Source organism: Sinohyriopsis cumingii, chromosome 8 (assembly GCF_028554795.1).
Source record: "Sinohyriopsis cumingii isolate HCF-2022 chromosome 8, ASM2855479v2, whole genome shotgun sequence".
NCBI lineage: Eukaryota > Metazoa > Mollusca > Bivalvia > Unionida > Unionidae > Sinohyriopsis > Sinohyriopsis cumingii.
Window position 1 is genome coordinate 90323590 of NC_142968.1, and position 19371 is coordinate 90342960.

At 34.5% G+C, this 19371-nt stretch overlaps 1 protein-coding gene across 2 annotated transcripts in view; it reads left to right on the forward strand.

Annotated features, from left to right (window-relative positions):
• LOC149794123 (uncharacterized) overlaps window positions 1-19371 on the forward strand; it is a 94913-nt gene that overhangs the window by 70393 nt on the left and 5149 nt on the right. For both annotated transcript variants that reach the window (XM_089968102.1, XM_089968103.1), the window contains exons 10-12: window positions 1672-1849; window positions 11873-11986; window positions 16003-16103. In XM_089968102.1, the coding sequence (XP_089824228.1) occupies window positions 1672-1849; window positions 11873-11986; window positions 16003-16103 (393 nt within the window). The remainder of the gene's footprint in view (window positions 1-1671; window positions 1850-11872; window positions 11987-16002; window positions 16104-19371) is intronic.

Sequence of the window (19371 nt, forward strand, 5' to 3'; positions counted from 1 at the left end):
ACAGTAAGATATACAGGGTTAAGCAGATACAGTAAGATGTTATACAGGAGTAAGCATATACAGTAAGATATTATACAGGAGTAAGCATATACAGTAAGATGTTATACAGGAATAAGCATATACAGTAAGATATTATACAGGAGTAAGCATTTACAGTAAGATATGATACAGGAGTAAGCATATAGTCAGATATAGAGGAGTAAGCATATACAGTAAGATATTATACAGGAGTAAACATATACAAATCAGATATTATACAGGAGTAAGCATATATAGTAAGATGTTATACAGGAGTAAGCATATACAGTAAGATATTATACAGGAGTAAGCATATACAGTAAGGTATGCATGAGTAAGCATATACAGTAAGATATTATATAGGAGTAAGCATATACAGTAAGATATTATACAGGAGTAAGCATATACAAATCAGATATTATACAGGAGTAAGCATATACAGTAAGATATTATACAGGAGTAAGCATATACAGTAAGATATTATACAGGAGTAAGCATATACAGTAAGATACACAGGAGTAAGCATATATAGTATGATATTATACAGGAGTAAGCATATATATTAAGATATACAGGAGTAAGCATATACAGTAAGATGTTATACAGGAGTAAGCATATACAGTAAGATGTTATACAGGAGTAAGCAGCTTTGCATAATCTTTTCAATTCTTGTTTTGGAACTAAATGGTAGAATGCTGATAGATATAAAAAAATCTCTAAATTTGCTTTTTTTAAATGTAGTAGAAGGTACCCCAAATGTATTTTGAACACCAGTACTTGAGTTTTAGCATTGATGTTTGTTCAAATTTTGTTTTATCCACATCTAACAACATTTTAGAACCATTGTCAAGTAATGATGGGCCAGACTACCCCTTCCTGATATGAGTATTGAATCCACTTGTGCCATCAAGGTTGAGTAGAGGGTTTGTGCACATGAAATATATGGTACTCAGTAGTTTTCATATATTGTAAAGGAATAGATTTTAAAGAAAAAATATTCACAAGGTTTCCTCACTGATTATCATGATCGTTTAAAAAAGAACTTGTATATATTAAGCAGAGTCGAAAGAAGAATTAATTCCCTTTATTGTCATGCAATATTGATGGGTGTAATTTGGGTTATAGAGTAAACAACTTGGTCTTCTGATGTACACTTATAAAAATACTTCTACCATGGCCTAGTCATTTCACTTCTAGGACTTAAAAGGTATATCGCACCCAAAAAAAGAGCAGATAACTTTGTTTCCTTTTTGTATATTTTGTATTTCATTCAATCAACTGTTGGGGCCCCGAGTGGTCTAAAGTGCTTCCATTAAGGATCACTGCCATCTCACCTCGGTCTGCGTGTAGGTATGAGTCTTTGATTCGGCTAGTGTGGGTATGTGAGAAAGTTTGCCAATAGCTTCTCATGGATTGGTGGTTCTTTCCGAAGTTTTCCCGGGTTCTTACTTCACCATTAATACTGGCCGCCATGTATAGCCTATCCTGTGCTGAAAAATGGTATTAAACCCCACAACAACAACAACAACAATCCAGTCAAAAGCAGAAATCTAATGTTCCTTATTTTAATAACTGCTAAAAATAGTATACTTTAGACTAATTTAGGCTGGTTTGTCGAGCACATGAATGGCATGATTTTATATATATTGACAGAGTTTGCACCTGAAGAAGTGTCCTGTTACAGATTTGAGTTTGACCTTACTTGCTGAGAACTGCCCATGTATGAAGGTCCTAGTCATTTCGAGTGTTAGTGATATTACAGATGCATCAGTGATTTACCTCTCAGAACATTTACACCAGCTTCAGGAACTGGATATCAGCTGGAATCTAGGTAAATAAATTTCATGGTCTACACCGCTTAATCAACTAATTGTGTTGTACAAAAGATAAAAATGACAGTCTTTTGTACTTTCATTGCCTTCCTGATAGTTTGTAGTATTTTCATTGCCTGCCTGATAGTTTGTAGTATTTTCATTGCCTACCTGATAGTTTGTAGTACTTTAATTGCCTGCCTGATAGTCTGTAGTACTTTCATTGCCTGCCTGATAGTTTGTAGTACTTTAATTGCCTGCCTGATAGTCTTTAGTACTTTAGTTGCCTGCCTGATAGTCTGTAGTACTTTCATTGCCTGCCTGATAGTCTGTAGTATTTTCATTGCCTTCCTGATAGTCTGTAGCCTTTCATTACCTACGTGATAGTTTGTAGTACTTTAATTGCCTGCCTGATAGTCTGTAGTACTTTATTGCCTGCCTTTTAGTCTGTAGTACTTTAATTGCCTGCCTGATAGTCTTTCATACTTTAGTTGCCTGCCTGATAGTCTGTAGTATTTTCATTGCCTGCCTGATAGTCTGTAGTACTTTCATTACCTACCTGACAGTTTGTAGTACTTTCATTGCCTGCCTGATAGTCTGTAGTACTTGTATTGCCTGCCTGATAGCCTGTAGTATTTTCATTGCCTGCCTGATTGTCTGTAGTATTTTCATTGCCTGCCTGATAGTCTTTAGTCTTTTCATTGCCTGCCTGATAGTCTGTAGTACTTTCATTGCCTGCCTGATAGTCTGTAGTACTTGATTTACCTACCTGATGGTTTGTAGTATTTTCATTGCCTGCCTGACAGTCTGCAGTATTTTCATTGCCTACCTGATAGTCTGTTGTACTTGAATCGCCTGCCTGATAGTTTGTAGTATCTTCATTGCCTGCCTGATAGTTTGTAGTAATTTCATTGCCTACCTGATAGTCTGTAGTACTTTAATTGCCTGCCTGATAGTCAGTCTGAAGTACTTTAATTGCCTGCCTGATAATCTGTAGTACTTTCATTGCCAACCTGATAGTCGGAGTACTTTCATTGCCTGCCTGATAGTCTGTAGTATTTTCATTGCCTGCCTGATAGTTTGTAGTACTTTAATTGCCTGCCTGATAGTCTTTACTATTTTAGTTGCCGGCCTGATAGTCTGTAGTATTTTCATTGCTGCCTGATATTCTGTAGTACTTTCTTTGCCTGCCTGATAGTCTGTAGTACTTTAAATTCAGTTTGGCACTCAACCTTGTTTACGAATTCTGTTATGTAATTGTTATGTTAGAATGTGTTCAAAGGTCATTCATATAATTTTCAATAAAATTTTTTTTCTTTATTCATAGTGTTTAAAGGAAGTTCATCATGATGCTCAACTAATTTTGCCTTCCTGTGCCATTCTTCTGCTTTCTGTTTTTAAAGGTATTAAACAGTGGTCAGGATTAAGTATGTGGTTTACAGAGGTTCAAACTGGATGAAGACAATCTCTCTGCCAGTATGGGATGCAATTTAGACTATACATGCAACATGTATTCATACTGAGTTGAGGATGTATAGGTGACTGTCTTTGCCAAACATGTAACTAGAGTGAATGAGAGAGCTAAGAAGCACACAAACAAAGATATAGATTTAATTGTCTTTGGCCCAGATGCTACCTCAGTTGGCAGTTTCCTTTTGACTGAATCCTTGAAGGTGGAAAGCATGTCCATTTAAAAGAAATCTGGCAATCTAGTCTATCACAAGCCTATCACACATTGCCAACCCAACTGTCTTCTTTGTCACAGCCTACAGAATAGAGTCTACCTCCTTTACACATTGCATTACTACTGACTTGGTACAGTAACCCATCTGGCTGAGTGAATATTCTGGAAATAGGCACATCCTGCTACTTGCTGGGGTGTACTTCCCCAGAATTGCCCATACTGAACATCAGCACTAGAAACAAACCCAACTGTGGACCACACCATATCTGATACAGCTTCAGCCTATACATTTGATTTCCACGACCAGGTATGGTGATCCGTTTTTGTCTGTATACCCAGAATTGATTTAAAGCATTTTGCTCAATGTCTGGCAGTGTTCATTACTAGCTCTGGTTCAGACATATTTTGTAACTGGAATTTGTGAACTAACATGCTAGTCATTACCAAACTCCTGGAGGTATCTCAGACTAGCACTGGACAAGTCCATCTTTAGCCATAGCTCCATCATCATGTGCTGCTGGGTATGGCAATGCTCCATTTATGGATGGTCAGTCCTGGACTGTGGGTGATACACACAGTGAATGCCTGGATAGAAGTATGTCCCAGTATGACTAGATCCCATCTTTGTACACCATCCCGCTTAACCTGCTTCACTTGCTCAGACACATGCATCACAGGAGGCTTTTCTTTTACCCATCTCTTTCTTGTCTAAAAGTTCATGCTCACATGTGCCATCATCCTTTCACAGTTCAGTGATGTTCAGAGAGGTCTCAGCTGTCCACACATTGATTGAAGAGGTTTTCCATCTTCTGTCACCAAAGTTTTGTCCACCTATGTTCACTCTATAAGTGGCTGCTTATAAAGTTCCTGCATCATTTGATCTGTTAGTCAAGACAACCCAGCCATCACTCAAACAAATAACCCAGCCTGGTCAATGACTGATATACTGCTGTGCTTTGAAAGGCAGCTTCGGGATCCAAGTACCAACAGGCCTTTCTTTTCACATTGATGATCCCCATCAGATTCAAACCCAGCTTTCTACGAGACATATGGGTTTTTCACACTGAAGTCCCATATTTGTTGACAGAGACATTGTGGATTGTTCACACTGAAGTCCCATATTTGTTGACAGAGACATTGTGGGTTTTTCACACTGAAGTCCCATATTTGTTGACAGAGACATTGTGGGTTTGGGAATGTCAAAACCTTCTTCTATACGTATGGACCTGAAAACCTTTGTCAACACTCAATAATTACATCACTCCAGTGTTGTGATGCTGTCCATGCAAGCGTTGGAATATACTGCCCAATAGTGAGAATGCCTTGTAATGAAGTACATTATACATATGATTTTATTGAAATGGGATCCACTTGTCTTAAAACAGAAACTGTGTTATAATGAAGGGTGCTATTTTGAAGGAGTGCCTTAGTTTAGAATATCATAGTCATAGGATATATTCTTGACTTTGTTTTGATGGTTATTTTCTACAAGTCTTAATGCAGCCTAGACCCTTCCATCAAGAACCTCCCTGATGGTCATGCTTTGGAATCAATCCCTCCTGTAGTGCTTAACAGAGCAGCTCAATACTCACTTTATATTATCATAGCTGCATCTAATAGCCTACAGCTTGTGGAAAGAGATGACTTTTTCTCTATGTATGCTTTCTTGAAAGATCACCTCAGAGTAATTCTCTGATCATAACTGCTTTCTTCCAATCTTCATTTTCATTACAAAGTCAGAAAACAGATTGTCAGAGAGGTGAACCATTCTCAGATCCAGCAATCCAGAGACCAATCCATATTTCCAAGGAGAGATCATAGTAACAGCAAGGACCCATTATAGCATTCCAAAGAGTAAAACCATCCTCCAAGCCCTTTCTTTCTACCAGATTTCTGTTTTCAGGAGCTGCCAATGACAAGGATTGGTTTTGATCCCATTTCTCCCCCTGTCTTTATTGCTGAAAATTTTGTCATGCTCCTGCTGCCTATTTTGGACATTTTCATGGACAGAAGACTCCAACACCTAACCACAGAAGGGAAGCAACTCTAATCCAATGATCTCTGGGTTGGTGACCTACCAGAGCAATTTTAGCACTACTTCCTATTATAAAGGTTTCCTTCCACTACATACATCTCTAAACACCCATGCAAAGCTGTTATGCAGCAAGAAATAAATAAATGTTGTCAAGATTGTTTACAATGCAGACTTACTGGGATCTTACCCCAGACTTTCTCTAGTTCCCAAAGCCACTGGTAAGCTTTGTCCAGTTGCAGATATAAGCTTTTCTAAACCATTTCATAAATTTGTTGAATTAAGACTCCAAGATTGGGTCTCAGTGCCATTCAGAAACAAGACTTTGCAATTGTCATTGGCCTACAGATATACTGCCTTCATATTGCCATTCACAGGTCTTAACATAATTCCTTACTTCATTTACAGGAAAAGGGAGTACCAGCTCAAGATAATTGCTCTCATCTCTGTATTAGTCTTTGGATATTCATGAGAATCACTGAGTCCTGCAAGGCTGTGTCACACTTCTGAACCACATTTACATCCATGATATTCAATAATCTGGATATTCTCTATAAGCAACATTGCATTCCTTGTCAGCAAGGGCAAATCCAATCTCATCACAACCCAACATTTGTATTCAGTTAGAAATGGAGTTTTAAACCCTCTTGAGCCATGTTTGTCTCCCTCAGGAACATTCTTTGAAAATCATTTCACTAATATTAATCTTTCAGTCAGGAAACTAATTTCAGACCAGAAATTTATTCACTTCATAGGTCTCCTCAAGATGGCAGCAACTCATCTTGTCGTTTGATACATTTTCATGAGACCACAACAGATGATTTTTGTATCCCAGTGGTGGCTTAAACTTGGTCCATTGGACCAAACAATGAATGTTTTGGACTATTCAAGGTCCCACCTTTGCAAATGGGAGAACCTCACTTGGCTTACATTGGTCATCCTGCTGCAGTATCAACTGCTACAATATATGATTTGCACAGATGCCAGCATGACAGGCTGAATTACCAACCTCCTGCTCTCCTTACAAGAAGTCTGAAGCATTTGGCTGAACTGCCAACCTCTAAAGGGTTTGACTCCTTCTGGAGTGCTCATGACACAATCTCCTGGAGACAAAAGCCATAGTGAATGCTTATCATTTGTTGCAAGATTTATTAACAAGAAAAGAGTCTTCTCATTCCATCCCAATCCTTGACTGTGTATATATAGTACCAAAACTATTTCTAATTATATGCTGTGTAAATATAGTATAAAACTAATGTACTATAGTCTGATAATACAAACCCGTTTGTTTGTACCCCCCTACTGATTTAAATAATGGAAATCTTTAATGTGATAAAAAGTGCAAGGAACTTAGTCAATTTATTCATTGATTTATAGTTTCTAACCTGACTCTGAGTAGAGTGGCCCTAACACCATCATCTTATGCGCATTTCATGCTTAACGGAAGTTTTCAGTGTAATAGACGGACATGCTCGGATCCATTTCCAGTTTCTGGACAAGTCCATTTTCAGCAAAGGGGTGTATCACGACTACAGATATACATACATAAGTTGTCTGCTTCCAATATTTACAATGTCAAATCAAGCAGAGGAAAATAATGACAACTACAAATTTGCTTTTCGTTGGATTTAACAAGCGGTTTAATTTCTATGTTCATGTATGCAGAGGAATATAATTCCAAACTCTCAACATTATGTAATTTACGCAATTATTCAGCAGTTGCCGAACCTGATGAAGTAAGTCATTATGTTGTCTGATGGAAATAAACTAGCCTATAGTGTACACAATATGGTGCTGTGTTAGTATGGAAAGTCCATTAAGTATGAAATGCTGCAGGGGATGCCAGCATTAGTGCCATTCTGGTGACAGTCAGGTTAGAAATTATAAATCAACGATTCAATTGACTTAGTTCTGTGTACTTTTTGTCACATTAAACGTTCTCGTTTTTTAAATGGGGGGTACAAACAAATGTGGATGTAGAGTGAGACTATAATTAAATGTTTTGTAAATATAGCACAAAACTAATGTACAAATTAAATGCTCTGTAAATATAGTACAGAACTAATGTAATAATTAAATGCTGTGTAAATGTAGTACAAAACTAATGTACTAATTAAATGCTGTGTAAATATAGTACAAAACTAATGTACTAATTAAATGCTGTGTAAATATAGTACAAAACTAATGTACTAATTAAATGCTGTGTAAATGTAGTACAAAACTAATGTACTAATTAAATGCTGTGTAAATATAGTACAAAACTAATGTACTAATTAAATGCTGTGTAAATATAGTACAGAACTAATGTACTAATTAAATGCTTTGTAAATATAGTACAAAACTAATGTACTAATTAAATGCTGTGTAAATATAGTACAGAACTAATGTACTAATTAAATGCTTTGTAAATATAGTACAAAACTAATGTACTAATTACATGCTGTGTAAATATAGTACAAAACTAATGTACTAATTAAATGCTGTGTAAATATAGTACAGAACTAATGTACTAATTAAATGCTTTGTAAATATAGTACAAAACTAATGTACTAATTAAATGCTGTGTAAATATAGTACAGAACTAATGTACTAATTAAATGCTTTGTAAATATAGTACAAAACTAATGTACTAAATGCTCTGTAAATATAGTACAGAACTAATGTACTAATTAAATGCTGTGTAAATATTGTATAAAATTAATGTACTAATTAAATGCTCTGTAAATGTAGTACAGAACTAATGTACTAATTAAATGCTGTGTAAATATAGTACAGAACTAATGTACTAATTAAATGCTTTGTAAATATAGTACAAAACTAATGTACTAATTACATGCTGTGTAAATATAGTACAAAACTAATGTACTAATTAAATGCTGTGTAAATATAGTACAGAACTAATGTACTAATTAAATGCTTTGTAAATATAGTACAAAACTAATGTACTAATTAAATGCTGTGTAAATATAGTACAGAACTAATGTACTAATTAAATGCTGTGTAAATATAGTACAAAACTAATGTACTAATTAAATGCTGTGTAAATATAGTACAGAACTAATGTACTAATTAAATGCTTTGTAAATATAGTACAAAACTAATGTACTAAATGCTCTGTAAATATAGTACAGAACTAATGTACTAATTAAATGCTGTGTAAATATTGTATAAAATTAATGTGCTAATTAAATGCTCTGTAAATGTAGTACAGAACTAATGTACTAATTAAATGCTGTGTAAATATAGTATAAAACTAATGTACTAATTAAATGCTGTGTAAATGTAGTACAAAACTAATGTACTAATTAAATGCTTTGTAAATATAGTGCAAATCTATAGTACTAATTACATGCTTTGTAAATATAGTACAGAACTAATGTACTAATTAAATGCTGTGTAAATATAGTATAAAACTAATGTACTAATTAAATGCTCTTTATATTCAGTATCAAAAGTAATGTACTAATTAAACAGTGTATATACACTACCAGAACTAATGTACTAATTAAACACTATGTATATACAGTATAAAAACTAATGTACTAATAAAGTGCTGTGTACGCAGTATAAAAACTAATGTACCAACTGAATGTTGTATGTATACAGTACAAAAACTAATATGCTAATTAAATGCTGTGTGTATACAGTACAAAAACTAAGGTACTAATTAAATTTGGTGTATATTCACTAATTTCAGTACTAAAGTACATATAGCACAGATTTTTGGATAAAATCAGTGACTAAACATCATGTCAATCAAGTCTATTGTTACACACAAGTATTTGTCATGTAAAAAAATCCCAAAGATGCAGAACTACACAAGTCCAATTTTCTCAAAACCACTGGTAATTAGGCCCATTTTCTCAAAACCACTGGTACTTGGGTCAATTTTCTCATAAATTCTGTCCATTTTCTCAAAACCACTGGTACTTAAGTCAATTTTCTCATACATTCTGTCCATTTTCTCAAAACCACTGGTACATGTAATTAGGTCAGTCTCCTCATATCCCACTGGAAATTCTGTCCATTTTATCAAAACCACTGGTAATTAGGTCTATTTTCTCCTGAGCCAAGATTATCAATATAGCATGAGTGGGTTTGAGTTTTAAGATCATTGTTAAAAAGCATTGATCTTCACCAATGATGTCTCAGTCATGGAAGTTTCATTTCAGTTCTTTGTAGTGTTTGTTTATTGCCAAGTCTAATGGTTGGAATTTGTCATTACATGAGGTGGTCACAAATGGAGTGACTCCAATTTTTCAGTGTAGCTAGCATCTCTGCATTCTGAAGGCATTGTACCCACCAGGTTGTGATGGCCTGCTAACTGCTTTGAGTAAGGGTCAGTTGGTCACTTGTTTGAGTTACATAATTATATGGAATGATGATGTGATTCACACATCTTAATTTGACCACTTTTATGCCACTGTGTTAATGATCACTGGAATGTACTGATGGTGAAGCTCTGTGGGTTGTGGTTTAAGTAAATGTTCATATAGATGTGATTCAACAATAACTGGCCATGGTGTTATTGACTGTCAGCTACATTTGATGTTGAGCACTCAGATGAAAACAAAACATGAGGAATTGATCTTTACAGGTGTTTGTTTTGTGCTCATACAGTTGGAATTATTGTTTGAACCATTCAAGTGTGCACACTGTGTTCCTTTGCTTTCTTAGTTATGTGTATCAGGTATTTGTTGAGGTCAGTCCATGAAATTAAATACTGGTATATGCATACTGTGACTAAGGCAAATCCATGAAATAGCTTATTCACAAAACCATGAAAACTGATACTCAAATGTATATACACTGTGTTTAATTAGTACATTAGTATTGGTACTGTATATACACAGTGTTAAATTAGTACATTGGTATTGGTACTGTGTATACACAGTGTTTAATTAGTACATTGGTGTTGGTACTGTGTAAACACAGTGTTTTTAATTAGTGCATTGCCATTGGTACTGTGTATACACAGTGTTTAATTAGTACATTGGTATTGGTACTGTGTATACACAGTGTTTAATTAGTACATTGCCATTGGTACTGTGTATACACAGTGTTTAATTAGTACATTGCCATTGGTACTGTGTATACACAGTGTTTAATTAGTACATTAGTGTTGGTACTGTATATACACATCATTTAATTACCATATTAGTTTCAAGCAATGATAGAGGCTTCTTGTTGCCTTGGATAAAAAATGTATGGATAAAAAATGAGATATGTATTTAATTTGTAGCAGGAATTAGAAAATTAGCATTTATCTACCCTTTTATTCATTGATATGAATTACAATAGTGTGTTTACAATGAATTACAATAGTGTGTTTACGATGAATTACAATAGTGTGTTTTCCATGGATTACATTATTGTGTTTACCATGAATTACAATATCGTGTTTACCATGAATTACAATAGTGTGTTTACCACGAATTACAATAGCGTGTTTACCATGAATTACATTATTGTGTTTACCATGAATTACAATATCGTGTTTACCATGAATTACAATAGTGTGTTTACCACAAATTACAATAGTGTGTTTACCATGAATTACAATAGTGTGTTTACCATGAATTACATTATTGTGTTTACCATGAATTACAATATCGTGTTTATCTTAATTTGCAGAGAATAAAGTGCAGTCTTTTTATACAAGTCTTTTTGGAAAATGGATTCACCAGAACAATGTAAATAAGCATTAAATCCAATTTTTGTAGAGGTTTTATTATTCAGGAATACTGTTCTCAGTACTTGACGCTTTTTCTGTTTTTTTCCCTTGATTCTTACTGATCTCATTACACATACATGTTTTAGGCAGGAACTAATGGTTACTGAATAATACATACATATTATGTGCATTGGAAGAATATAAAATACTTTACAATTCTTTTACAATTCCTTTTTTTATAAAAATAAACACATATAAAAGATAATATTGTATTATTCGTGAAGTTTACACGTGTTTGTTTTTTCTTAAACAAAAGAGGTAAAACAGTTATACTGGTAAGACAATTTATTTTGTATCAATGCATATGTATGTATGTATGCAGTATCCAGTAGTGTTAACAAATAGCTGACACTTTTTTTAAAATTAGAATTCATCAGTCAGAAAATTGGCATTGAGGAGGGGGGTGCTTTTTTCATAATATGTGGCTCATTTTTTGTTTGGTCATGAAATTCTTGGTTTGCAGCAACCAAAAATTCCATGAAAATTTAAACCTCCTGAAAATTGGTACCCTCTGAGAAAGTTTACCTGCAATAATTCAACAAGTTGTGTGAATTTTTATCAAAATTGTCATGTCTGTTTGTGACTCATTGCAGCCTTGACCAATGAATCTGTCAGTGCAATACTGAAGAATTGTCGTCGCCTCCACACAGCTTGTATGTCAGGGCTGAAGCAGATCACAGCAGAGCCATTCCTTCCAATCATAACAGGTCAGTTTAACTCATATTCTTTAGACCAGAAAAATGTATTCAGACTGAACCATAAATCAGTTTTATAATTTGTATTTTATTTTCTTATTCCCAAGCATTTCTATCTATCTATAAATATGTTGACACAGTCACACCTGCCTATTAAGAAGTGGGTGGTGTGTGGTCAAAGATAAAGTAAAGATGGAAGTGATAGGACATTCAGAAGAGTAATGATAGGAGAGGCAGAAATAAGTAAAAGAATGTCTGTACATTTTCATCCCCTCATACTCAGACCAATCTGGCTATCATTGTGGCGATGAGATAAGGAACCTTAACCGGCATAGCCCTGAGAATCACTAGGTCTTAATAGTAGCTGACTAGTTCATTATAATGTGATTTAGGAAAGCTCTTGCTTGTGAGATACCAAGTCAGGAGCTTCTGCAGTTATTGTTGGTAATTTGTTCCATTTGTAGTACCCAGGGTTTGGATTTGCCAGGTTTTACTGTATACAGAGCGTGGCCATAAATAAATAAGTTCCCTATTTTAAAAATCCCCTTGATGTATGTTGTAAATACGTAACGTTATACCTTTAGTTCATGACCACATTAGTTTTCTGTTATCTGCGTAAATACTATCATATCGAGAATTATGAACCTTGGTGAGGGGATGTACCTAGATGAGCACTGCTTCATTTCAATAGTAGGTCATTATGGATACAAAACAGGTTTAAGTCATCCTATATGCATACTTTCCTACCTGGAATAACACAGTATATACTTATTGATAAGAGACACATCCATGCAGCTAAATGAGGTCTCTGTGACCTGTAAATTGTGCTTCAGTTACTTCCAGGGTATACACATATAACCTTACTCAGAAAGCCCTTTCCAACAATTGAAGTTGAAAGTTGGAATAAAGATGTTTTATTTTCAATTGTAAACTTTCCATATTAATGACCATACATTGTATAGCTTACATTCAACAGGTTAACTATGTATTATATTCTACATGTCAGTGAGTGTAGGAATTAGATGAGTGGTAGTGGCTAATCAAGGTAATTATTTATACATGAACTATGCATGTACTGTGCAACCCTGATATAACTAGCATTGGTTTAACACGAATTCGGATATAACGCATTCGTGGCGTGGCTCCCGAAATTTCATATATTCGCACATGAAATAGTGTATAAATAAATTAGTATCATTATGGAGAGGAGATCGTGTATGGATTCCAATTTAATATGATCGTGGTGTGGTTCCTGAAATTTTAAATACATGTATGTGTATTTTTCTCGTACTGGGAAAAAAAAAATTGTTTTATAGTATGAGAAATAGGGTGTAAAATGTTTATTATCATTTTGGGGGAAGAGTTTGCATATAAATTTTAATATAATACAATCGTGGCATATCGTCTGAAATTTAACAATATCACCAGTTCTTAAAGTGTTATGCCAAAAGTAAACATTATCGGAAATGTTACTTATTACTGATCCAGTAAAAAAAGCCACCAGCACGTTTGCTGGGCTTGGTGGTGTTATTAGACGCAATCAGTTGACCAGTAAATAATGTCTGCTTTATTAGCTGGAAATTAAAAGGGTATGAAATTGTACATGCGTTCAGCTTTTTTTTTTATTTAAAAAAAAAAGTAACTTGTGACGTTTGCAGGCCTACTGCACTTAGTTCTTGGGTTTTACATGTGCATGGGGTTGGCTTATGAACTCGTTATGAATTTCCTATTTTTTTAAAAAAATATTTTACCGTTATGGAAAAGCAAGTTCATAAACGCAATTTGTTCTCTGCACTTTGCAAAAAAAAATTGATTATCATTTTGGGGAAGAGATCGTATATGAAATTGAATACAATATGATATATAATATGATTGTGGCATGGTTCCTGAAATTTTAAATACATGTACGTGTATTTTTTGCGTACCCAGAAAAATACTTTTTTTTAAAGTAAGAGAAATAGTGTGTAAAATGTTTATTATCATTTTGTGGAAAAATTTGCTTATGAATTCGAATAAAATACAGTCGTGGCTTGGCTTCTGAAATGTAACAATTTCACCAGGTTGGTGAAGTCATATGCCAAAATAAACATTATCGGAAATGTTACTTATTACTGGTCCATGAGTAAAGCCAGTAAGTTGTCCTTGTGATTGTCTTCAATTAATTCTGTATACAATCATTGCTCAAACAATAGCCGACATGTGTTTCTTCTTTAACTGCATACACAACCAATCAGCAGACAATGCAGTGGTTGATAAAAGATTCTCACAATTTAATAAACATCAAAAAATGAAAGCCGCCAACATGTTTTCTGGGCTTGGCGATGATATTAGATGCAATTAGTTGACCAGTAAATAATTTCCGCTTTATTGGCTGGAGATTGAAAGGGTATGAAATTGTACATGCATTCACCTTAAAAAACGTTATATAAGTGACCATTGCAGGCCCACTACACTTAGTTCTCGGGTTTTACATGTGTATGAACTGCTTATGAACTCGTTATTAATTTCCTAAATTTTATATATAAAAAAATATTTTATCGTTATGGAAAAGCAAGTTCACAAATGCAGATCGTTCTCTGAAGTAAAAGTTACATGTATGCTGAAAGCATGTGTTGATTTGTAATTATTCTGTTGTAGTCGTTCAGACAAACAGGCATACAAGCGTTAATTATTGGAAATTTGCAATGGATAAATGTACACGGAAACGCATATGAGAATATTGTAGCAGTATGAAATTTGTACAGACACCATTCATATATCCTGTAACGTAATGAACCGTACACCTGCTTTGTCTTTCTTAACCTAATTTTGCTGTTAATTGTTTCTATTGAATTCAGACACATAATGATGTGTGACAAAATTATTGAATAGTTTAAATGTGTATGCAATTTTTGCAATGGAATTATATATTTTATGGATTAATTTCAAGCCCCGACGATACAATATCAGACGGCAAGTAAACGGTGTTGATACTATGTTTATGCTATATATTAGATGTTGAATTCCAATACTATGATTAGGGGAAAAAATATTGAATATTGTAAATTTGTGAGCAATTTTTCAGTGGAATTACATGCATTGTAAATGAACTGAATGCCACGACAGCACGATAGTAAACAGTGTTGATACCCTATTCATCGTATACCATAGACATGAATACATGTATATGTGCCAATGAGTTGTTCTCTCATAAAAGTAAAAAACTGCAAAACCCCACAGTAATGCAACCCCGATATTAACGTGATCCAATTTTGTGGACCCCAATTATGGCATTATAGCGGGGTTCCACTGTACTAGTGGCTCTTTGGTCAAGGTTACTCGAAGTATGTGACTTCACTCAGTAAAACCTGACTTCTAGGAGTTGACAATGTAAACAGATTCCAAGCAGGTTTTAAGAACAATGATTTAAAAGAAATAATACAAAAACAATATTAATCTCCTTATCATCTCATTATCATACCTCTACTTTGATATCATACAAACTAATGTCATTTTCTTATCATTTTATGTCTTTTGTATCCAGTTCATTTGTAGGTAGGTAAAGGTAAATAGGTGGGTAGCCTAATAACATTTTAAATTTTTAAAAAATTTGAAACATTACAAAGCAAGGGGAAAAAATTGAAAACTGATTTCATTTAGAAGGATCAAGATTATGTTGTCATGACATGTTTTTGGCACGATGATGAATGTATTTAGTGGCTACTGTAATATTACTGAAAGATGTGAGCTTTGTAATTGTCAATTGTTAATTACACTCAGGGTTAAAACTACTTCCCTTGGGTTTGTGTCTGAAAAACAATTTAGCAGTGTCATGTTGTCATAAAATATCTTATTGACGCTGTAGAGGAATGGTAATTTACTGTTTGAGGTAATATGTGATACTTTTACTACATCACACGAGTTTTTTTATTAAGGAAAAACAATGCAGCCTGAACATACTGTCTTATGCATTTAAAAATATAAACATGAGCTGTGATTGATACATAGCAGACTTTGTCACTTATATTGGTCTCCATGGCTTACTTTAGATCTAAAGAGATGGCGTCGGTGTCAGAGTTTGTTGAGATTCAAACTCCATGAGAAGAAGATTCTTGAGGAGAACAATGAGGGAAACTACTCAAGCGATGAGGTCTGAACATATTGCAGTATATTTTTCTGTATTTTTGTTTACATCAATATGGAATGTGAAGATTCAGTAAATTATTTAATATGAGCCAGTGAATGTAAAGACTCTTTCACCCTTTTGTTTCTGCAGCTTAATTTAAAAAAGGTTGTTGGGCTTCAGCCAGATTTGACATGCTTAGGGTTTGTTGGGTTTCAGCTGAATTTGACATGTTCCTTTATATTGATGAATCCTAGAGTAAGTCTGATTTCTAGTGTTTCAAGACTTGTACAGGAATTATGCCCCCCGATGTCCAGCCTCCAGACTTTGGTCTCCATGGTATCATTTTACCATTACTTTTTATGCCACATTTTATTGATGTAGCTTGAAAGGATTTAATTTTCAGCACTCCATGATTTTTCATTTTTGGTGTTGCAACAATTATTATCCAGCCACCTCATTTTGATTTTCACAGCATAACTTTACCAAGGCTTGTTGGACTTTGGCTAAGTCTGACATGCAGTTTTATGATGATGTCCTTTAAAAATATTGATTTTGAGCTTTCAATTTCATATTTTTACAGAAATTTTGTCCCCTAGTTAAGCAGTTGACAGGTATCTGCAGGACTACTTTACCAGGAATTTTTGGATTTTAGATAAATTTGGCATGCAGTTTTATATTTATGAGACCTTAAAAAAGTTTAGTTTTCCAGTATTGCAAAACATCATTGAGAAGTTACGGCTCTTAATTTTCCATTCTTTTAACTTTTATTTTTATTTTTTGCAGAATAACTATACTTAGCATTCTTGAGTTTCAACTCACTGTGGAATGTACCATTTTATAGATAAGACCTTGAATGACTTTAAATTTAAATGGTTCATGACATTATTTACAGGAATGATGGCCCCATATCATCTACAACTTTGACTTTTGTTTCTGCAGCATTACTTTACAGGCTATTGTTGGATTTCAGCCAGATTTGTATTGATGAGACCTTAAATGACTTTAATTTCAAATCATCATTTGAAGTTGTTATGATCATGAATGACCATCCTCTTCAAATTTTGGTTTCTTGAATTCCCTTCTGAATGAATTGTTGTGATTAGGGCCCATTGTGATGAGGACCCATCATGATTAACCCATTTTGATCAGGGCCTATTGTGATTAGCCTGTTGTGATTAGGGCCCATTGTAATTAGGGTTTATTGTGATTAGCCCATTGCTAAAGTTCTGGCTTTGTCTGTCTTATTTCACTACCCAGCATATGCTAATCTCAAATTCAGCTCAGGAGTCACACTTGTGCTATGAAGTACAGAAATATAGTTCTTGCTAAAGGATGTAGTCATATATGTATGTATGTATGTATGTATGTAGGTATGTATGTAGGTATGTATGTATATATCTATATATATATATATAAATATGAAAACACATGTCCATTTCCCAGTTCATTTATAGAAAAATTTATTACTTCAGCAGGAAATCAGTAACATGTTCTCGCTTTAATCCTTCAAGCAATTTTGCATCATTATTAACAGGTAGATAAATTATAATTTCAAAGTTTGTAAATAAATAATTTGTTGGAATAGTGATGTTTATCATCTCATTGTTTATTGGGTGAGATATAAACAGCTTCTTTCCATCAATATGCGACATATGTATGCAAAAGGACATTGTAAGACTGGCAAAATCATTGAACACCATTCAGTCCTGAACAAAACAAATAAAATAAATTGGTTTGATCAGTAGTAATTCGAAAAGGATTAAACATGTTAATGGATTATGAGTGCATCAGACATTACTAAGAAGCATGTGTGACATAAAATAGGTCAGTTTGGAATCAGTATTTCATGTTTGTTGATATCTAAATATGTATAAATATCTGCCAGTGCTAAAATGCCAATATCAAAACAACCAAAACATCACAGAAAATCAAATTCAGACAGATATGAATATGCTTTCTGCCATTCCTATAAAGCCGATTTTAAGAGGAGCTCCCCAAAACCCAGATAGCATGTCTTGTGAGATTCGGGCAGACAGGCAGCAACCTGAATGTACCAACAGGCAGGAAACAATTCGATTTCATGGAGGACTTGGCTGAGTTGTATACATATTACCACATTCCAGTAGACATTGTCCATTGTGAGGAAAATTCAGGCTGCCCCAGAGAAAACCGGATAGAATAATAGCACATCATCTCCCAAGTGTTAATAAATAAATATAATCCAGACAGTGATATGCAGATAACAATGCCTGTGGTATGGAAAGCATGGCATGACCTTCATATTAAATGAAAGGAAATTTGTTTAATGGTTGTAATGTTTGTCCATTTGCATGTTAAAAATCAGATCACTAAAACTACCCCCTCTTTTGACATCAAAACTTCTAACCAAATTTTGCTAATCTCCTGATTTACCCAACACTGACCTCTCTGTTCTGTCACACGTATGACATTTTTGTCGTTTTTCATCTGTTCATGCAATGTTATAGTTGACCTAAATAATGGGTATTCTCACAAATGAAGCTTTATTTATATATTATCATGCCAGCAGGAAGATACCAGCTGATGTTTCTATTAAGTATGTAATTACTTTTCATGAGAATAAGGTTGCTAAATTTGAAATTAGTGTTTTAAATGTCTCAGCTGATTCCCCACTGCTCCGGTGGCCTAGTGGTTAGAGCATCTGCCTTGGATGTGGAGGTCATGGGTTTGAACCCCGACCAAGTCATACCAAAGACTTATAAAAATGATACTAACAGCTGCCTCTCTAGACACTCAGACCACTCTGGTGGCCTAGTGGTTAGAGTGTCCGCCTCGGATGTGAGAGGTCTTTGGTTCAATTCCCGGTCAAGTCATAACAAAGACTTACAAAAATGGTACTAACAGCTGCCCTGCCTGTTGCTCAGCATTAAGAGGTTAGTGTTGGGACTGATCGGCCTGGTGTCAGGGTAATGTGACTGGGTGGGAAATCATGCTACATGTCTGTTGCATTATGCCCCAGTGCTAGACATCACTATGAACTGTCACACTGCAGAGATCATAGCAATATGACTGAAAAATTTTTAAAGCTACATTATAAATCCAAAACACACACACACACGCACGCACACACACACACACAATTAAGAGATTAGTGTTAGGACTGATCAGCCTGATGTCAGGGTAATGTCACTGGGTGGGACATCATGCTATATGTCTGTGGCATGATGCCCGAATAATAGACATAACTATAAACTGCTACACTGCATAACAATAAACTGCTACACTGCAGGCATCATAGTGATATGACTGAAAG